Source organism: Lampetra fluviatilis, chromosome 25, assembly GCF_964198595.1.
Source record: "Lampetra fluviatilis chromosome 25, kcLamFluv1.1, whole genome shotgun sequence".
Taxonomy (NCBI): Eukaryota; Metazoa; Chordata; class Hyperoartia; order Petromyzontiformes; family Petromyzontidae; genus Lampetra; species Lampetra fluviatilis.
The window spans coordinates 944,339-961,071 of record NC_136299.1 but is presented as its reverse complement, the minus strand read 5'-3'; the positions used below and the strand labels follow the sequence as shown (position 1 = coordinate 961,071).

General features: G+C 51.6%; 1 protein-coding gene across 1 annotated transcript; it reads right to left on the bottom strand.

The window, feature by feature from the left end:
- Nucleotides 1-1,591: 1,591 nt before the first annotated feature.
- On the bottom strand, nucleotides 1,592-3,984 carry LOC144941851 (lecithin retinol acyltransferase-like). The gene is made up of 2 exons (XM_078868344.1): nucleotides 3,324-3,984; nucleotides 1,592-1,964 (listed from the first exon to the last, which is right to left on the bottom strand). Exons 1-2 carry the CDS (start codon nucleotides 3,972-3,974, stop codon nucleotides 1,812-1,814), a joined length of 804 nt encoding a protein of 267 aa, XP_078724470.1. The 5' UTR covers nucleotides 3,975-3,984; the 3' UTR covers nucleotides 1,592-1,811.
- Between the last annotated feature and the right edge of the window lie 12,749 nt (nucleotides 3,985-16,733).

Below are 16,733 nucleotides of genomic sequence, written 5' to 3'. Positions count from 1 at the left end.
ACATTATGGTATTAATTATCACCGCTTTCGAGTGTGGTGCGTTTTTTGTGGGGGAAATTGCCACCGAATATGAACAACACAAAACGTGGCTGGCTCATTGTGCCCAACGAAAATGAGAAGTGGAAAACGCGTGGCGTGATTCCGCGACGCATGCTAATGAGCTGGTGACGTCACGGCCCTGTTGTGCTGCAGATTCCAATGAACTGCAAAAGCGACACTTTTGAGCTAATAATAAGAGTGTTGCTCGAAAAAAGAAGTGGGAAACACGGCCTTCTGATTCGTCGAATTTTTTTACATTTTTAAACCAAACAGATTCTGAATGAAAGTCAGATTTCTTCTTCTGTATTTATAATCAATAACCAAAATCTTTAGCTGCTAAAACCCCAATTAATGCTATTATACTGACTGTGCCTACAATTCACATGTACTGAGTACTTACATTTGTTTTCAACATATTTGCTGAGCACAGGCCCAAAGGCTCAAAACTACCAAAAGGCCAAGTGGCTAATGGGATGTGTGAAAATAGTACATTTTCATGTGGAGTGACGGATGTGTATTGTATTGGCGTATTGTCTGCCTATCTTACGTTCTCCACAACTCGCATGATGACGGTGAGTCGAGAGGCACAGGTTGATAAGCCACGGTGCCACCCACCCTTGTAAGCTGCATTTATTCGCTCACCCATGCTCACTCGTCCCGTGTGGTATGAACCCCACCTCTTCACTCTCTAAGGCCAAATTATAATTAAGAAACCGGTGCAGGCATGCCAATATTAATAGGTGTATACTAACAGCTCCTGCATTCATAGACTCAAAGGCTACACAACTGGAGATCATTTTTCTGAGCGTATGAGTTTGATCTCGTGTGTAGGGGTGTGTCTAGGGTGTCATGGCAGCAGCGGTGACATGGCAGCGTGATCGCCGCTTGTTGTAGAGGCTTGCGATTTGATTCTTACAGGCCGCACTGGTTATTACTGGAGGTGTATCAACCACAGATAAGTGCCATATGTCTGCTTCACGGTGAGCGTTACATTTTGGTGAAGGGTTGACACTTTATCGATCTGGGATCGAGACTCAAGTCAAACTTAACTGTCTCTGAAGAAGACAACGAAACGGATGAAGATCAACACGGTGCGTTACACACAAACATGACAAGGGGGAAACACAAACATCCCTGGGTGTTATTTTTCTTACCCGGGATTTATTTTGTGTGTACAGGAGATGTTCCCTATGCCGCCGTGTGGAGACCGCGTCGCATCACATTCACCTGAAATCGCAGTCCCAATAGCTACGCACACGTGAACAGCAACGTAACAATCCGTCACTTCCATGTCGCCACTGGTGCAAATGAGACTCTGCTCCTGGGAGTCAGTGGGTCTCTGTGTGAGTCTGTGGATTTATGTGAGTCGATGTGTGCCTGTATGAGTCTAGATGTCTCTATGCGTGTCTAGAGGTCTTTATGTGAGCCTAGAGGTATATATGTGAGTCTAGAAGTCTCTATATGAGTCTTATATGAGTGTAGAGGTCTTTATGTGAGTCTAGAGGTCTCTATATTAGTCTAGATGTCTCTACGTGAGCCTAGAAGTCTTGATATTATATGAGTGTAGAGGTATTTATGTGAGCCTAAGGCCAGATGGTGATATATTGTGAGGACAGATTGTGGAGGTCGCTTGTCAACTCTCAAGAGCTGCGGAGGGGAGACAGCGTTGGCGAGGAGGTGCCCTGGTGCAGCATCAACAGCTTTGGCCACGATGACGCCTTCGTCTTCATCGTTGGTCTCGTGAAGAAGAGACGGAGGCGGCTGAGTGGGGTTTACCCAGCCATCCACAGGAGAATGTTGAAGAGGAACGTGCTCAGAGCGAGTGGCAGAGACGCCCCGCAGTAGAGACAGAGCAGCACGCCGAGAGAGACTCCGCAGAGCACGCTGCGCTTGTCTCGGATGCACGCCTTGATGAATGCGCAAAACTGCAATGAGACAAAGACGAAAAGACAAAGACCCCCGTATAGCCTTAACAGACTGTTGGGGCAAGTGCTGTTAGCGAGTAGAACCTATGAAGGCCGGAACGGCACACGAGGGGGTGTGTGGCCAGAACCATGCCCGGCCGCCTTTGTCTCCCCAATAGCGACGTTTACACACCACGCCAGGTACTCATTTGAGGCTGAGTCGACCGAGTGGAGACCCAGGACTGGTTCAGATATTCGTCTTCCTTATTGGTCGTTAGTGGGAATCTAACACGGGTGGCCTTGTTCGATTAGCACGGTTGGCTACGTACTGTGCGAAAGAAGCTCAAAATACATAGATACATACGTGGCGTAGTTCGCTGCACCACCGTTTAAACCTTTTCAGCTATCATTCGTTGAGGGGACAGAAATGTGGCTCTGATCTTGGCGTCCCGTTATTCCTTCATTATATATGTCCTTTCCATACAAAGAGGCCTGATTCACTTGTGAAAGGTGCCGAATATGGTTACATTATCATTATTATTAAATCCAGAACATGTACTTTCCATAGACCGAGCGTGATGTTCATTGCATCCATGCGAATTGTTCCAGAGTTAAATGTTTGCATACTTGGCAGTACGCGTTTGCTATGCATGTGGTCATCGACACCTTAGACACCCTTGCAATCGAGATTTTCCATCTCTAAAGGGCTTTTATAGATAAAACACGTTACACATGAACCTATAAACACCGGCCAGGCGGCTCGGTGACAGAGTGAGCGGTTCCTAATCAGAAGCTTGTGAGTTCAAATCCTGGTTGAGAGGTGGTGGTTCGGGGGAGCGGGGTTGACTCATCCCATCATCAAAATGTGTACCACTATGTGAGGAAGTCTAAGGTGGAGTGACTCGCCCCCCATCATCCCAGGCAGGTGGAATTCCCACGAATTGTTCAGGGCTGTAAACGGATGCGCACTAATGCATCTCATTCAATCAGAACAACATTGTAAATACATTTGTTCGAGTCAACTTTGTCACTGGAAATGTAATTAATGGAGCATTGCGTTATCTTTGTTTTATTTATTCTGTAACACTGTTGTTTTTTGCTCGGATCTCTTTTTTTTTTGCTGTGATTTCTATTTTCTTCATTCTTGCACTTCGTTTTTTGTAACGTTATGGCACTTGCCACTTTGGTGAACCCTGGTGACTCTTGCGATGAAAACTCATCCTGCTCTCTCTCAAGTTCTCACCTCGATAAAACAAAAAATATTGGAGCTTGACAAACGCCGCACGCAGTTTGTGTTTGTATGAATGACGTCACAGGAGCGAAAGTGCGTGCGCGTGCCCTTGTGCATGCCCGCGTGTGTGCCCGCGTGCGTGCCAGCACCTGCTCGGTCTGGTCGCTCCACGCTGATCCGTAGCGGCAATGCGTGGCAAAGTGCTCGCAGTTGTTCCACAACAACGAGTAGACGCAATCGCCGCGAAAGTTCTCGGCTCGACTTGCGACCTCCTCCGCGGGCAAAGGGCGGCTGCGCTCCTTCTCGAGCACGACTCGATCGCCACCGCCCCCGCTCCTCCCGCCATTCCCCGCGCGCGTCTCCGCGCAGTCGGTGGCGTTCACCAGCACGGTCGGCGCTCCGTACACGAAGTCGTCGTAGGCGTCGATGCGGACCGTGCCGTTACGGGCCATGGAGCCCAGCACGAGGCGCGTGTTGGTCACCACGCTCCGGACGCGCCGCGCATCGCTCGTCAACAGCGGCAGCACGTCGGGCAAGAAGTGCGCGACCCTCTGCTCGCCCAGGTAGATGCCCACGTGCGTGAAGAGCGTGCGTGGCACCTGCAAGAGGTCCCCGCGCCGGTGCGCGCAGCGGCTCCGCTCTGCCACCGCCGTGGCGTTTTCGCGCGGAATGACGTTTCGGGACGAGACCTGCCTCGGGCGGCTCGCAGCACCCCGCGTGGAGTGGGAGTCCCCTCCCGGCGACTCGGCTCCTTCATAATTGCGGGACGCGCCGCCCTGCACAATGCTGCTCCTTTGCATGCCGACTTTGTGCGCCTCTCGCCAGTGATGAATGGGAGTTTTGCTCGTGAATAGCCGCGTTTTATTCTCACGTAACAAGTGAATCAAAGCAGCGGATTGGGTGGGAGATTAGGGGAGAGGGTTTGTTGCGCAAGACACTCGGGGGTGGGCGACGAGGTTGAGGATTGAGCTGCGAATGCCGCTGTGCTCCCGCTGCTTGTTGGCGAAGCGGGAGCCGGATTTGGTGCAGAACGTTACGGGATATTCGGATGTTTTAACCGTAGCAAAGGTGATATAAGATTGTTTATCTTCCCACATTGCGGTACTTTAGCACCAGAATTATGTGCAAATGAGGTCGAATATCCATTGCCGATACAGCTGACTCGATTCATTCTGAAATTAAACAAAATCCGCCGTCAAACACGCAATCCATGGTCACCCATGGGACCTAAAAACTCTACCACACGTGTGTTGAGGATATTTTGGGTTTGGAGCGCAGTGGACGAGGAGGCAACCCGGGCTGTGGGGGGCTGCAACCCCCCTCTGTGCACACGCCAGGACCTCTCACGAGGGGCCAACACTGGCGTAAAACCAGCAACAACTTGAATCGTGCGATCCTATGTGAAACGCTTAAATCAAATGAACACAGGAGACGTTTACTCACGTGATTACTTGAAGTGGGTACTGTGAAAGGTCTCGGTGCTGTGGTACGATAACACACGATTCGGCAATATAATCACGTCAGCTTAGGCAGTTACAAAACGTACTTTTGGAATTTCTCACCGTGTATTTAAAGCCACGAAAATTCCTCAATACGGTGGATTTACACGCTTAACCTAAGCTTGTGCAGGGGCTCAGGTCCACAGGAATGCTGGACTTGGGCAAAAAGTGCTCCGCCTTAATTGGGCTTTTTTTCTAGTCTGCCGCGATGAGACATCCACCACAACTCGCATTTCAAACTCCATCGGGAGACAGATGCGGCATTCAGAGCTTCGTTATTTTACTTTCCAAAGAGTCCTCAATTCCATCGATACTTCAATTGTAGTGTGCACAGTTTTACTCAGGGACTGTGTGTTGCGTTGATGTGGTCTGGGACTGTTGTTGCTGTTGTTTTGCTGCTTTTCCCAAGCTTGTGAATTAATGTACTTAAGCAATTTAAACTTTTTTTTTTATTGTTTAAGGGGCGCCACGCTGACGAGATGTTAACTACTTCGCCGAGTATACAAGTGGTCGTGGGTTCGATCCCGATCCTGACCGTGACGCCTATTTATTTGGAGTTTGCATTTTCCTCCGTGGTCGCGTGGATTTTTTTTCCGGGTCCTCGTGTTTTTCCCTCCAAATTTAGAAACGTGCGTTTAGAGTATTTGGCTGCTATAAATGTCCACATGATAAGCTATCACTTGTCACCAGGCAGCTTCTGAAAAAGAGCTATATAGCTCAGTGGGCCTTACCTGGTGAAATACAAATAGTTTATATTATTTTCACTGATTTGCTTACATTTCCTACACTCTCCACTCCTTTCGTGTTTGTGTATTGTTTGTGGTTGTAAGTTTCTGACCCGCCCCTATTGGAAATCTGTGAAAAAGCGCTTCACACCTCATCGGATTTCTGCAGGGAAAATAATTAGTCTGATTCTGAAGGCGAATGGCTGAAGGATAGCGTTCTTATAGCATCAGGGCAGCCAAAATTGCCGTTGCATCTTAAACTTCATAACACGTAGGTATTCACAACCAATATAATTCTTAGGATTGTTTTAGTTAGGCGACAATGATCTGGCCAAATGTCTGTCGTCAAATCCTCCACCACTGAACATAGCCAAACCATTTTAATTGTCACGTGTATTATTTAAATACGTGTGGTTTGGTGACGAACGTTTGTAAAGATCATAACGTGACTTAACCCATAAATCAGTGCTGCCTCTTCTTAAACCTCGTTGGAGAAGTGACACATTAGATTCAACTCATTATTCTGTTGTCAACCACTCTTGCCTACCGAAGGTGGGAAACCCCTGCGGAGCCGCGTCAAATGTGACACAGACAGCGATTCTGATGACGTTACGAAGCTCCCCCCCGGCCCCACCCCAACTGTTTCTATGCGCTCTGAACAGTCGAGTTCTGAACTGGACTGTGCTCTGCGTGGCGGCGTGCTCGGTATTGGGTCGCCTGTCGGCGTCTCGCGGTGACCGCTACGCACCGACCAGAAGAAACCGACTTCTGATGATGATGAATTAACGATTCTGTCTCATCAGCAGTCACGCACGCGCTCACAACAATGATGGCGAACCGTCACGTGCTTATAGCAATCAGATGTTTGTTGCAACAGATGACACTTGTTAGACATCGGTTCTAGCTCGATGCCAAACTATATAATTAAGATTACATGGGTGGTTGAGAACTTCGTGGGAGTGGTGGTGAGAAGAAGTACTTTAGGTGAAAGCCTTTAGGCAAGTTCCAACTTCATACCAACTCAATAACTCATTCATCCTGAGTAACGGAGTCTTCATGCTTCTGGCAGTTTTCCACTTCCCCTTCCCCCACTATTAAAACTGGGCCCTTCTTGACGTGCCACTGCCTTTCATTTAGGCCCATTCATCAATCAAGCCACTCCAGTATTATTCTCTCCTCCCAGCTTCCTTTACATTGAACACAGTGCTTTGTTTGCAGGGTTTGGTTGAGGATTCACCAGTGAATGTTTGCTCTCGCATTCTTACAAAGTTAGGATGCACAAGTAATATATACACTCATAATTCATAGCTTATGATACGCTAATGAAACGTGACATTAATGAAGCATCTTTTTGGGGGTTTTAGCAGCATCTACATTTTTTTCCAAATTTAAATATTGCTTAAGTTTACTCGCATTAAGTGTGTGGGACAGAGGTCAAAGTGCTGCCGTGTTCCCTTCCAGACGCCTACTTCTGTATTAAAACTAGGTACAGCCCACTGAGCTATATCGCGCTTTTTCAGAAGCGACCTGATCACAAGTGATAGCTCAACGAAGTAGCTTTTCATGATGAAATGTATAGCAGTGAAATACTCTAAACGGATGTTTCTAAATGTGGAAGGGAAAACCGGAGGACCCTGAGAAAATCCACGCGACCACGGAGAGACACGCAAACTCCCAAATACACACGCAGGGTCGGGATCGAACCCACGACCTCCTGTATACCAGGCGAGGTAGTTAACATTGCACAACCGTAGGGCCCCAATTGCCACAAAATACCCAGCATCCATCTCAGACACCCGAGTTCAAATTCCAACTTATTTTCGAGCTGCTCCGTTAGGGTCTAGCTCTGTGTTCCTCAACGTAGCACGGATTTCGTGCTGTGGACTCTAATACCCGTATCTTTACGCTTGGACTCATCTTTCTTCCAAAGTGGTTTCCAGAGCCCATGAAAAACATGCCCTGCTAAAGCAATGCACATCTTTACCGTCTCACATTATATACATGACTGTCTCTACGTACACAGTCCTCGACCACCTGCTCTACTCCTACCATGACTTGCAATCCTACTGCAGTCGCCTCGTTTCTGCCGCAAACAACTTTCTTGGAAAAGCGTGTAACATCAGACCACAATGCCTGACCTGTGCTGAAGATCGCCAATACCTGTGTAGTGACATAAGAAGGGAGGGGCTGCTGGGGGCTCTGGGTCCCTGGGAGGGCCAGGCGCTTAATCCCCTTGGCGCCAGGCGCTGGGTTCCCAGGGGGTCCAGACGCTTAAGCCTCTGGGCGCCAGGCGTTGGGTTCCCAGGCGCTTAAGCCTTTTGGCGCCGCCAACGGGGGGGGGGGGCTGTGTGTGCTCTGTGGGATGTCTGGTGGCGCACACGGCCCCACCCCTCGTTGGACTAGGCATAAAAAGCGGAGCTCCCTAGACGATCGGGGCCAGTTGTAACTCAAGACCCAAGACCCACGACCAGCCATCTGAAGACCCTGGGATGTTGTGAGAGCGAGTGGTGGGACTCTGGAACTCCCGACTCTACGACCTTGTGAGGGCGAGTTCCAGAGCGTAGCCAGAGTAGAGTATCTAGGCTGTGTATCTAGGCTGTGTACCTAGGCTGTAACAGAGTATCAGGACTGTTGGAGTGTTGTATTGTAATAAAGAAGTTACCTCTACAAGTGTCTCCGGAACCCATTACATTTGGCGTCAGAAGTGGCAATGGAGACAAGAAGTGAGCCACGTACCTTCAGTCCTGACGGCGATGTTGAGGAGCAAGCGGCGACGGGGCAGCCAACTCGGGCCGACAACGACGCCGCACCTCCGGCTGAGCAGTCGTCCATCACACCTGCCGATCCTCCTCCAGCGTCGAGAGCAGCAATGGAGGAAACGCTGCTTCGCCTCACCGAGCTGCTCCACGCCACCGTTTCCATCCTGGACGACATGCGTCGCTCACAGGCGGAGACAGGAGGGAGAAGGCGGCGCAGCGGCCGCGCCATTCCGCCGGCTCCCACACAAAGATGGCAGCCGTTCCCGCAGCAAATACATCCGGGTGTGTCGTCACTTCTGCCGGGGGAGCAATGACCGCTGGGAGCGACGTCACTTCCGGGCCCAGCGTGGGCCAACCCGACGACGCCGCGTCATCAGCGCTGCATCCCTCACCGCCGGGTGACAGCTGTTTGCAACCTAGCAACGCCGCGTCATCAGCGCTGCGACCTTCACTGCCGGACAACAGCTGGCTTCAACCTAGTGTAGTGACAGAGAAAGGTCACTACTGTGTCGGCCCGTACGAAGGCTGGGGGCCCCAAGGGGGTGCCTGGGGGGTCACGTGGTGGAGGGATCCGGACCCTCCCAGAGGTGGGGGAAGTGAGGCGTGTCCTGGGAAGGGAGGCGTGGCCTGAAGAGAGCCAGCCACGCCGGGGCGGAGCCAGCCACGCCAAACCAAATATAAGCGTGGTGTGAACGCAGAGCGAGGCTGCTGTTGTACTGTACTCCAAGGTGAAGACATCTTCGGTCGTCAAGTCCCGAGTCGTCGTCCTGGGCCAGGCAGGCCATTGCCTGCCTGGTCCAGTCTGTGTCGTGTTCCAGAGTGTTAGTGAGTTGAGGAAGGTGGTCACCACCTCATGTAGAGTGTTATATTATTTACCGTTTAATAAATAGTGTTGCCTCCAAGTTGCGTGTGCACCTAATTCGAACCTACTACATCTGGTGTCAGAAGTGGGGTAAATAAATATTGCTAGGTGTTATCCTAGGGAAGTAAAATGGGCACACGAAAAACAAAAATAAAACTCACCTGGACGCCTTCGTACAACGGGGACGGTGTGACGACCATCCTTCTGACAGCCCCGGGGATGGCAGCCCCGGTGACAGAGAGAGAGAGATGGCGCTGCACGCGGAGCGGCGGGACTGTCACCACACTGCTGCTTCGCCGCCATCGGGAATGGAGCGACGGAGCCGCGGGGAGAGGACACCATCGTCGCTGCGGGGGCTGGCAGGGGAGGCCCGGCCATGCGGGCCACGGGGTTCCCGCCATTTCGGCGGCTGGTCGGGGCGCGGTTCCCGCCAAAGCGCCGCTCCCGCCATTTCGGCGGCTGGTCGGGCGCGCTTCCCGCCAAAGCGCCGCTCCCGCCATTTCGGCGGCGGGAACGCCGCTCCTGCTGCTGAAATGCCGCTCCCGCCGACATCAACGCCTGCGAAGGGGGAGTTCCACACGTTCGGGTGGCGCCCCCGTCTTCTGCTCGAGCACGAGAGGGTGGATGGGTTCGCAAGAGCAGGCCGTATTCATCATGCAAGATTCTTTGGGGCGTCCCCGTGCTCCACCTTGCCGCGCTCCGCTATTTAAAGGTTGCCAGGCGAGTCGTCACATGACAAGCACCCGTCCCCAAGAAAAATAATAACTTCACCCATCTTGCGTGCGCCGGGTTGCGATCGCGGGTGTTTTTTTTTTACTCGCTGGGTTGCGGAGCGTGTTCGTCCGGTTGTGTGCGTGATAAATTGACGCGGCGACCATGGGGGGTTTCTGCTTGTAACAAGTGTTGTTGTTAAATACGGCGTCGAGATCGGTATCTTCTGGGTGTAGTTAATGATTAATTCGTGTTGGTGTCCCGAGCTCCGTTGATATCCTGTATGTTGCCGTGTTAATGACTCGTGTTGTTACATCGTTTTGTTGCGAAATCGCCGTTGTTATTGTGTATACTGTATGGAGTTTCGCTCGTGATTGCCACGTGTAACTGTAAGAAACTTTGATCGTCATTTTTGCCAAGGTACAGACCGTATGGAGCTTTGCTTGGAATTGTTAACAGTGTATGGACTGTTGGGTACTTGCTTGTGATTATTTACTATGTACGGATTGTCTGGAGTAGTGATTGTGTGTGTTGCCATGTGGGGACTGGATGGAGCATTGCACCAAATGATTGACTGTACGAAATTCATATACTGTATTAATCAATTCCGCGATTCTTGGGGTTTGTGTATTGTTTTTTTTTTGCTCTCAAAATTCGAATGCCCTGAGTCCCATGGTTAATGTTGAAGGGGTTTTTCAAATTACAGGTTCGGTGTGTTTCAACCTCACTGGTTGGCTCCTGTCCGTTGTTGCACAGATGATGTATTTTGTGCGGGAATGCCCCTTGTGTTCTACATCGATCGGGGGTGCGTTTCTGTTAATTGCTGTCAAATTGCGTTGCTCTCTCCACTCGGTTGGTACAGCTGCATGCTGCAATGCGAGTCTCGGAGATGATGTGTACGGATACGGGATGTGAGGTGTATTGTTGTGACCATTGAATATTCGGGATCGTCACAAATTGGGCGTACCTGTTCGGCATTGGATCAGTTCTGTGGGGGATCATAATTCAAATCGTATGTGTTGTGATGGTGTTAAATTGCGATGGTGACATGCTGCCAGGGATTTGGAATTGTGGTGCTGGCTGTCACTTATCTTGGGGCGCAGATCCTGGTCAGGATGGCCCAGTGAGAGTTGTGTGTCTAACACGAACATTGTGGTCCCGTCATGCTATGGCTGACGGCTTGACCTGACAGCCCGGAGATTGAAACACTCCGTGGCATGTCTAGCCTAGTGGGTTGTGCGCTCACATGGCTCAGCGAGTGTGGTCCCGTCATGCAATGGTTGACGGCTTGACCTGACAGCCCGGAGATTGAAACACTCCGTGGCATGTCTAGCCTAGTGGGCTGTGCGCTCACATGGCTCAGAGAGTGTGGTCCCGTCATGCTGTCTGACAGCTTGACCTGACAGCCCGGAGATCGAGACACTCCGTGGCTTGTCTAGCCAAGTGGGCTGTGCGCTCACATGGCTCAGAGAGTGTGGTCCCATCATGCTGTGTCTGATGGCTTGACCTGACGGCCCGGAGAGTGAGACACTCGGAGGTGCGTTGAAACAGTGGGCTGGAGATTCGTAAGGTTCAGGTGGAGTTGTCCTGTTACGTTGGGACTGTATCCCTCAGTTGTTAGGGTGCATGTTGTGCAATGAGTGAACGATGGGTCGTCTCAGCTCGGTCGGTACAGTTATATGCTGCGATGCGAGTCTTCGAGAGAGACTGGCTCGTCTCAGCTCGGTCGGTACAGCTATATGCTGCGATGCGAGTCTTGGAGAGAGACTGGGTCGTCTCAGCTCGGTCGGTACAGCTATATGCTGCGATGCGAGTCTTGGAGAGAGACTGGGTCGTCTCAGCTCGGTCGGTACAGCTATATGCTGCGATGCGAGTCTTGGAGAGAGACTGGGTCTCAGCTCGGTCGGTACAGCTATATGCTGCGATGCGAGTCTTGGAGGGAGACTGGGTTAAAATCCCACCGATATGGCCGACGCGTGCTGCTGGTTGTGACGCCGCGTCGGAAAGGCGGTGGGGTGGTAACATGGAAATTCCCCCCCCCGATATGGCCGACGCGTGCTACTGGTAGTGACGCCGCGTCGGAAAGGCGGTGGGGTGGTAACATGGAAATCCCCCCCCGATATGGCCGACGCGTGCTACTGGTTATGACGCCGCGTCGGAAAGGCGGTGGGGTGGTAACATGGAAATCCCCCCCCCCCATATGGCCGACGCGTGCTACTGGTTGTGACGCCACGTCGGAAAGGCGGGGGGGTGCTAACGGGTGACTGTCATTGCATGCGTGATTCTAACGGGGGGGGGGGGGGGGGGGGGCTGTGCTGGAGCGTAAGTGGGTTAGCCAGTTTTCATGTTTAATTGTTGTTAATTCCCCGTTTTCTATGCGGTTCCCTTTTACCCTCGTCAATTCTGTATATATTACGTGATTGTATTTCTTATCGGTCGCCGGTCATTTATTGATGTTGTTGGTTCGGAGGCACACCTTTTCGATGTTTCACAGTTGTGTTACAGCCGGGGACGGCTGTGTGTTTATACAGGGGGGGGTGATGTAGTGACAGAGAAAGGTCACTACTGTGTCGGCCCGTACGAAGGCTGGGGGCCCCAAGGGGGTGCCTGGGGGGTCACGTGGTGGAGGGATCCGGACCCTCCCAGAGGTGGGGGAAGTGAGGCGTGTCCTGGGAAGGGAGGCGTGGCCTGAAGAGAGCCAGCCACGCCGGGGCGGAGCCAGCCACGCCAAACCAAATATAAGCGTGGTGTGAACGCAGAGCGAGGCTGCTGTTGTACTGTACTCCAAGGTGAAGACATCTTCGGTCGTCAAGTCCCGAGTCGTCGTCCTGGGCCAGGCAGGCCGTTGCCTGCCTGGTCCAGTCTGTGTCGTGTTCCAGAGTGTTAGTGAGTTGAGGAAGGTGGTCACCACCTCATGTAGAGTGTTATATTATTTACCGTTTAATAAATAGTGTTGCCTCCAAGTTGCGTGTGTGTGCACCTAATTCGAACCTACTACACTAGCATACCGCGTCATCAGCGCTGCGACCGGACAGTGAGGGCGCCATTCTTACTGTAACCGGCGCCGGGGCCGGCACAGACCGACACGCTGTTCGCCGCCTTTGCTGCTCTGGCCAAAGGTTGGAGGTCGGGAGACCAGGCCCCTGACATTTCGTACATTTACGCGCTCCAGATTAATGATTTTTTTGTTGACATTCTCTTCGTTGTCGTCGGGGAGTCGTGACTGTTGTTGGGTAAACTGTGTGGAGCTTCGCTCGTAAGTGTTGTCAATGTGTGTGCGAAACTTTGCTTGTGATTGTTAACAATGTATGGTTTGTATTGAGCTTTGTTCGTGATTGTTAATGTATAGCTTGTGCTGTCATTGTTAACGATGTATATACTGTATGGGGCATTTATTTTGAGATGGTGACATGCTGCCAAGGATTTGGAATTGTCATGCTGGCTCTCAAATATCTTGGGGTGCAGATCCTGACCAGGATGGCCCAGCGGGTGTTGCGTGTCTAACACGAGAGTTGTGGTCCCGTCATGCTATGGCTGACGGCTTGACCTGACAGCCCGGAGATAGAGACACTCCGTGGCATGTCTAGCCTAGTGGGCTGTGTGCTCACATGGCTCGGAGAGTGTGGTCCCGTCATGGAATCGCTGACGGCTTGACCTGACAGCCCGGAGGTTGAGACCCTCCATGGTGCGTCTGGAGCAATAGGATCGCCCTGACCGCCCGGAGATTGAAACACTCCGAGGCGCGTTGAAACAGTGGGCTGGAGATTCGTGGTGTTCAGGTGTAGTTGTCCCGTTACGTTGGGACTGCATCCCTCAGTTGTTAGGGTGCATTTTGTGCAGGGAGTGAACGATGGGTCGTCTCAGCTCGGTCGGTACAGCTATATGCTGCGATGCGAGTCTTGGAGAGAGATTGGGTCTCAGCTCGGTCGGTACAGCTATATGCTGCGATGCGAGTCTTGGAGAGAGATTGGGTCTCAGCTCGGTCGGTACAGCTATATGCTGCGATGCGAGTCTTGGAGAGAGACTGGGTTGAAGCCCCCCGATATGGCCGACGTGCGCGGTTTTAGGATGGAGACGCCACGTTGGAAAGGCGGGGGGTGCTAACGGTTGACATGTAATGTCGGTGGTGGTCCTCATTGAGGGCTGCTGGGACGCAAGCACGGGATGCCTTTTGGAGATGCGGTTCACGCGTGCGGCCACCATTTCTGGGCAGGAGCAGGCAGATTTATTTTGTTTGTGTCATGTAAATTTTATATATATATTTAAAAATGTAGATACCGGAGCAGCCCTGAAGTGCGACTTCTTTGCCCAGTACATGGGTCGGCCCTGAAGTACGACTTCTCGACCTGGGACGTAGACAGACATCTAGATTAGTGTGTGTAGAGGGATGCTCGACATGTTGGTCTTCGCCTTCTCTCCACCTGACGGATGGGAGGCTGGCAGGGTGGTGTGGAACCCTGCCATCCATGCGGTGGTTGTGCATCCAACGCGTCGGAATCTGTATATTTATTGTTGTTAATTCCCCGTTTTCTATGCGGATCCCGAGGAGGGCTAGGTGTGCCGCGGGTCGTTTGTTCACGTGTCATTGCTTCACCTTTTTGTTGATTGATGCTTGTATATAGTGTAGAGTTGTACAGGTTGGTTATGGTATTTATGGTTGCTTTCTTGTTCTCTTTTCTTTTCCTGTTGAAGCTCGCGTATTTTTTTTTCTCTCTCTCCCTTTCGTTAATTTAAATTTTCTAATTATTGACAGCCGGGATGGCTGGAGGCTACATAGAGGGGGGTAATGTAGTGACATAAGAAGGGAGGGGCTGCTGGGGGCTCTGGGTCCCTGGGAGGGCCAGGCGCTTAATCCCCTTGGCGCCAGGCGCTGGGTTCCCAGGGAGTCCAGACGCTTAAGCCTCTGGGCGCCAGGCGTTGGGTTCCCAGGCACTTAAGCCTTTTGGCGCCGCCAACGGGGGGGGGGGGGGGGCTGTGTGTGCTCTGTGGGATGTCTGGTGGCGCACACGGCCCCACCCCTCGTTGGACTAGGCATAAAAAGCGGAGCTCCCTAGACGATCGGGGCCAGTTGTAACTCAAGACCCAAGACCCACGACCAGCCATCTGAAGACCCTGGGATGTTGTGAGAGCGAGTGGTGGGACTCTGGAACTCCCGACTCTACGACCTTGTGAGGGCGAGTTCCAGAGCGTAGCCAGAGTAAAGTATCTAGGCTGTGTATCTAGGCTGTGTACCTAGGCTGTAACAGAGTATCAGGACTGTTGGAGTGTTGTATTGTAATAAAGAAGTAACCTCTACAAGTGTCTCCAGAACCCGTTACACCTGCATTGACTCCTGGGGTTTCGACTGTGCCAACCCCATTCACAGTTATGTTGAATACAAATTCAAGAACATTAAAAGTAGGAGCCAAAATACAACTCTCATGGACCGTCATGGCAACATCGCATTCTTAATGTGTACATTTTTATTGGTACACAGGTCTGAATCTCACCACACACGTTTTCAGGCAGCCATAATTATTTTTCTTTGGATGTCATAATCCAACAGTTCACACAGACCCTCCTGCTGTCAAGTCATAGGCTTGCTCAGTCTACAAGGCAAATCCAAACATCCTCCCCATAATCCCAACTGTTCTCTAACTTGAACGATCTGATCACTACAGCCCCTCACTGATCAAAATGTACAAAGATTTTCCCTCAAGTATCTTTAAGATTATTTATTCCATTAATCAACATTCTAGTAGCACGTGGGCTTTCGCGACCACGTTTTATTTACATGACAACCCGTATATTTACGTGATCTAACCCCCCAAAAAACCTTTATGGATATTGGTCATGAAAGCCTACTACGTGTTATATTGTAAAGCTATATACTTGTATTGTATGTGTAGTGGTGGTGTTGACGCGCGCCGACTGTGACAGTGATGGATCACGATGCGGCACGGGGTGCGGGGTTGGGCACGCGTTGTGGGCGTGGTATGGACGCGCGCGCCGGGAGTGACGGATGACGGGGCGGCGCGGCGTGGGTGGTGAGGCACGCTGAGATGTGGGAAAACAGGATCGTAGCCAGCGCCCAGTGATTGGTCAAATAGGATGGGTGCTCTAAGCGACGTCCGCAGGTGGGGTATAAAGGGGGACGCGCGAGAGCACTCGGGGTGGTTAACCAGTTGAAGATCGAAGACGGAGTTGAAGACATAGTGCCCCGAGACCCCTAGTCCCGCTGTCCTTGTAGGGACCGGGGCCCTGTGCGGCTCGGAGGGAGACTGTAGGACCCGTGGTTCGACGCCCACGTGGGTCGGGACTGGGGGACCCACAGTCGAGACGGACACCCCGGCAGGGTGTGTCCCGAGTAGCTCAGTGGGCGTTAGTCACCAGAGTAGCTCAGTGGGCGTTAGTCGCCAGAGTAGCTCAGTGGGCGTTAGTCGCCAGAGTAGCTAAGTGGGTGTTGGTCACCCGAGTAGCTCAGTGGGTGTTTGTCACCCGAGTAGCTCAGTGGGCGTTAGTCGCCAGAGTAGCTCAGTGGGCGTTAGTCGCCAGAGTAGCTCAGTGGGCGTTAGTCGCCAGAGTAGCTAAGAGGGTGTTGGTCACCCGAGTAGCTCAGTGGGTGTTAGTCACCCGAGTAGCTAAGTGGGTGTTAGTCACCCGAGTAACCAAGTGGGTGTTAGTCACCCGAGTAGCTAAGTGGGTGTTAGTCACCCGGGTAACCAAGTGGGTGTTAGTCACCCGAGTAACCAAGTGGGTGTTAGTCACCCGAGATACTACAGTGGGTGTTAGTCGCCTGTGAACCGAAGTTGGTGAAATAAAGAGTGTGCTACCCGTGAAGTCGTCTCCCGCCGAGTTACTACATTACATAAGCAACACCCATGGTCAAGGCCACCTCAATCTTTCACGTTTGCTTTAAATCGAGGGGCCCGAGTACAGAAAATTATCGTAAAGTCCGGCAGGCAGCGATTGTCGCAATATCTAATGTCGTACAGCAAGACAAAATGTAAAACATATAAAAGTG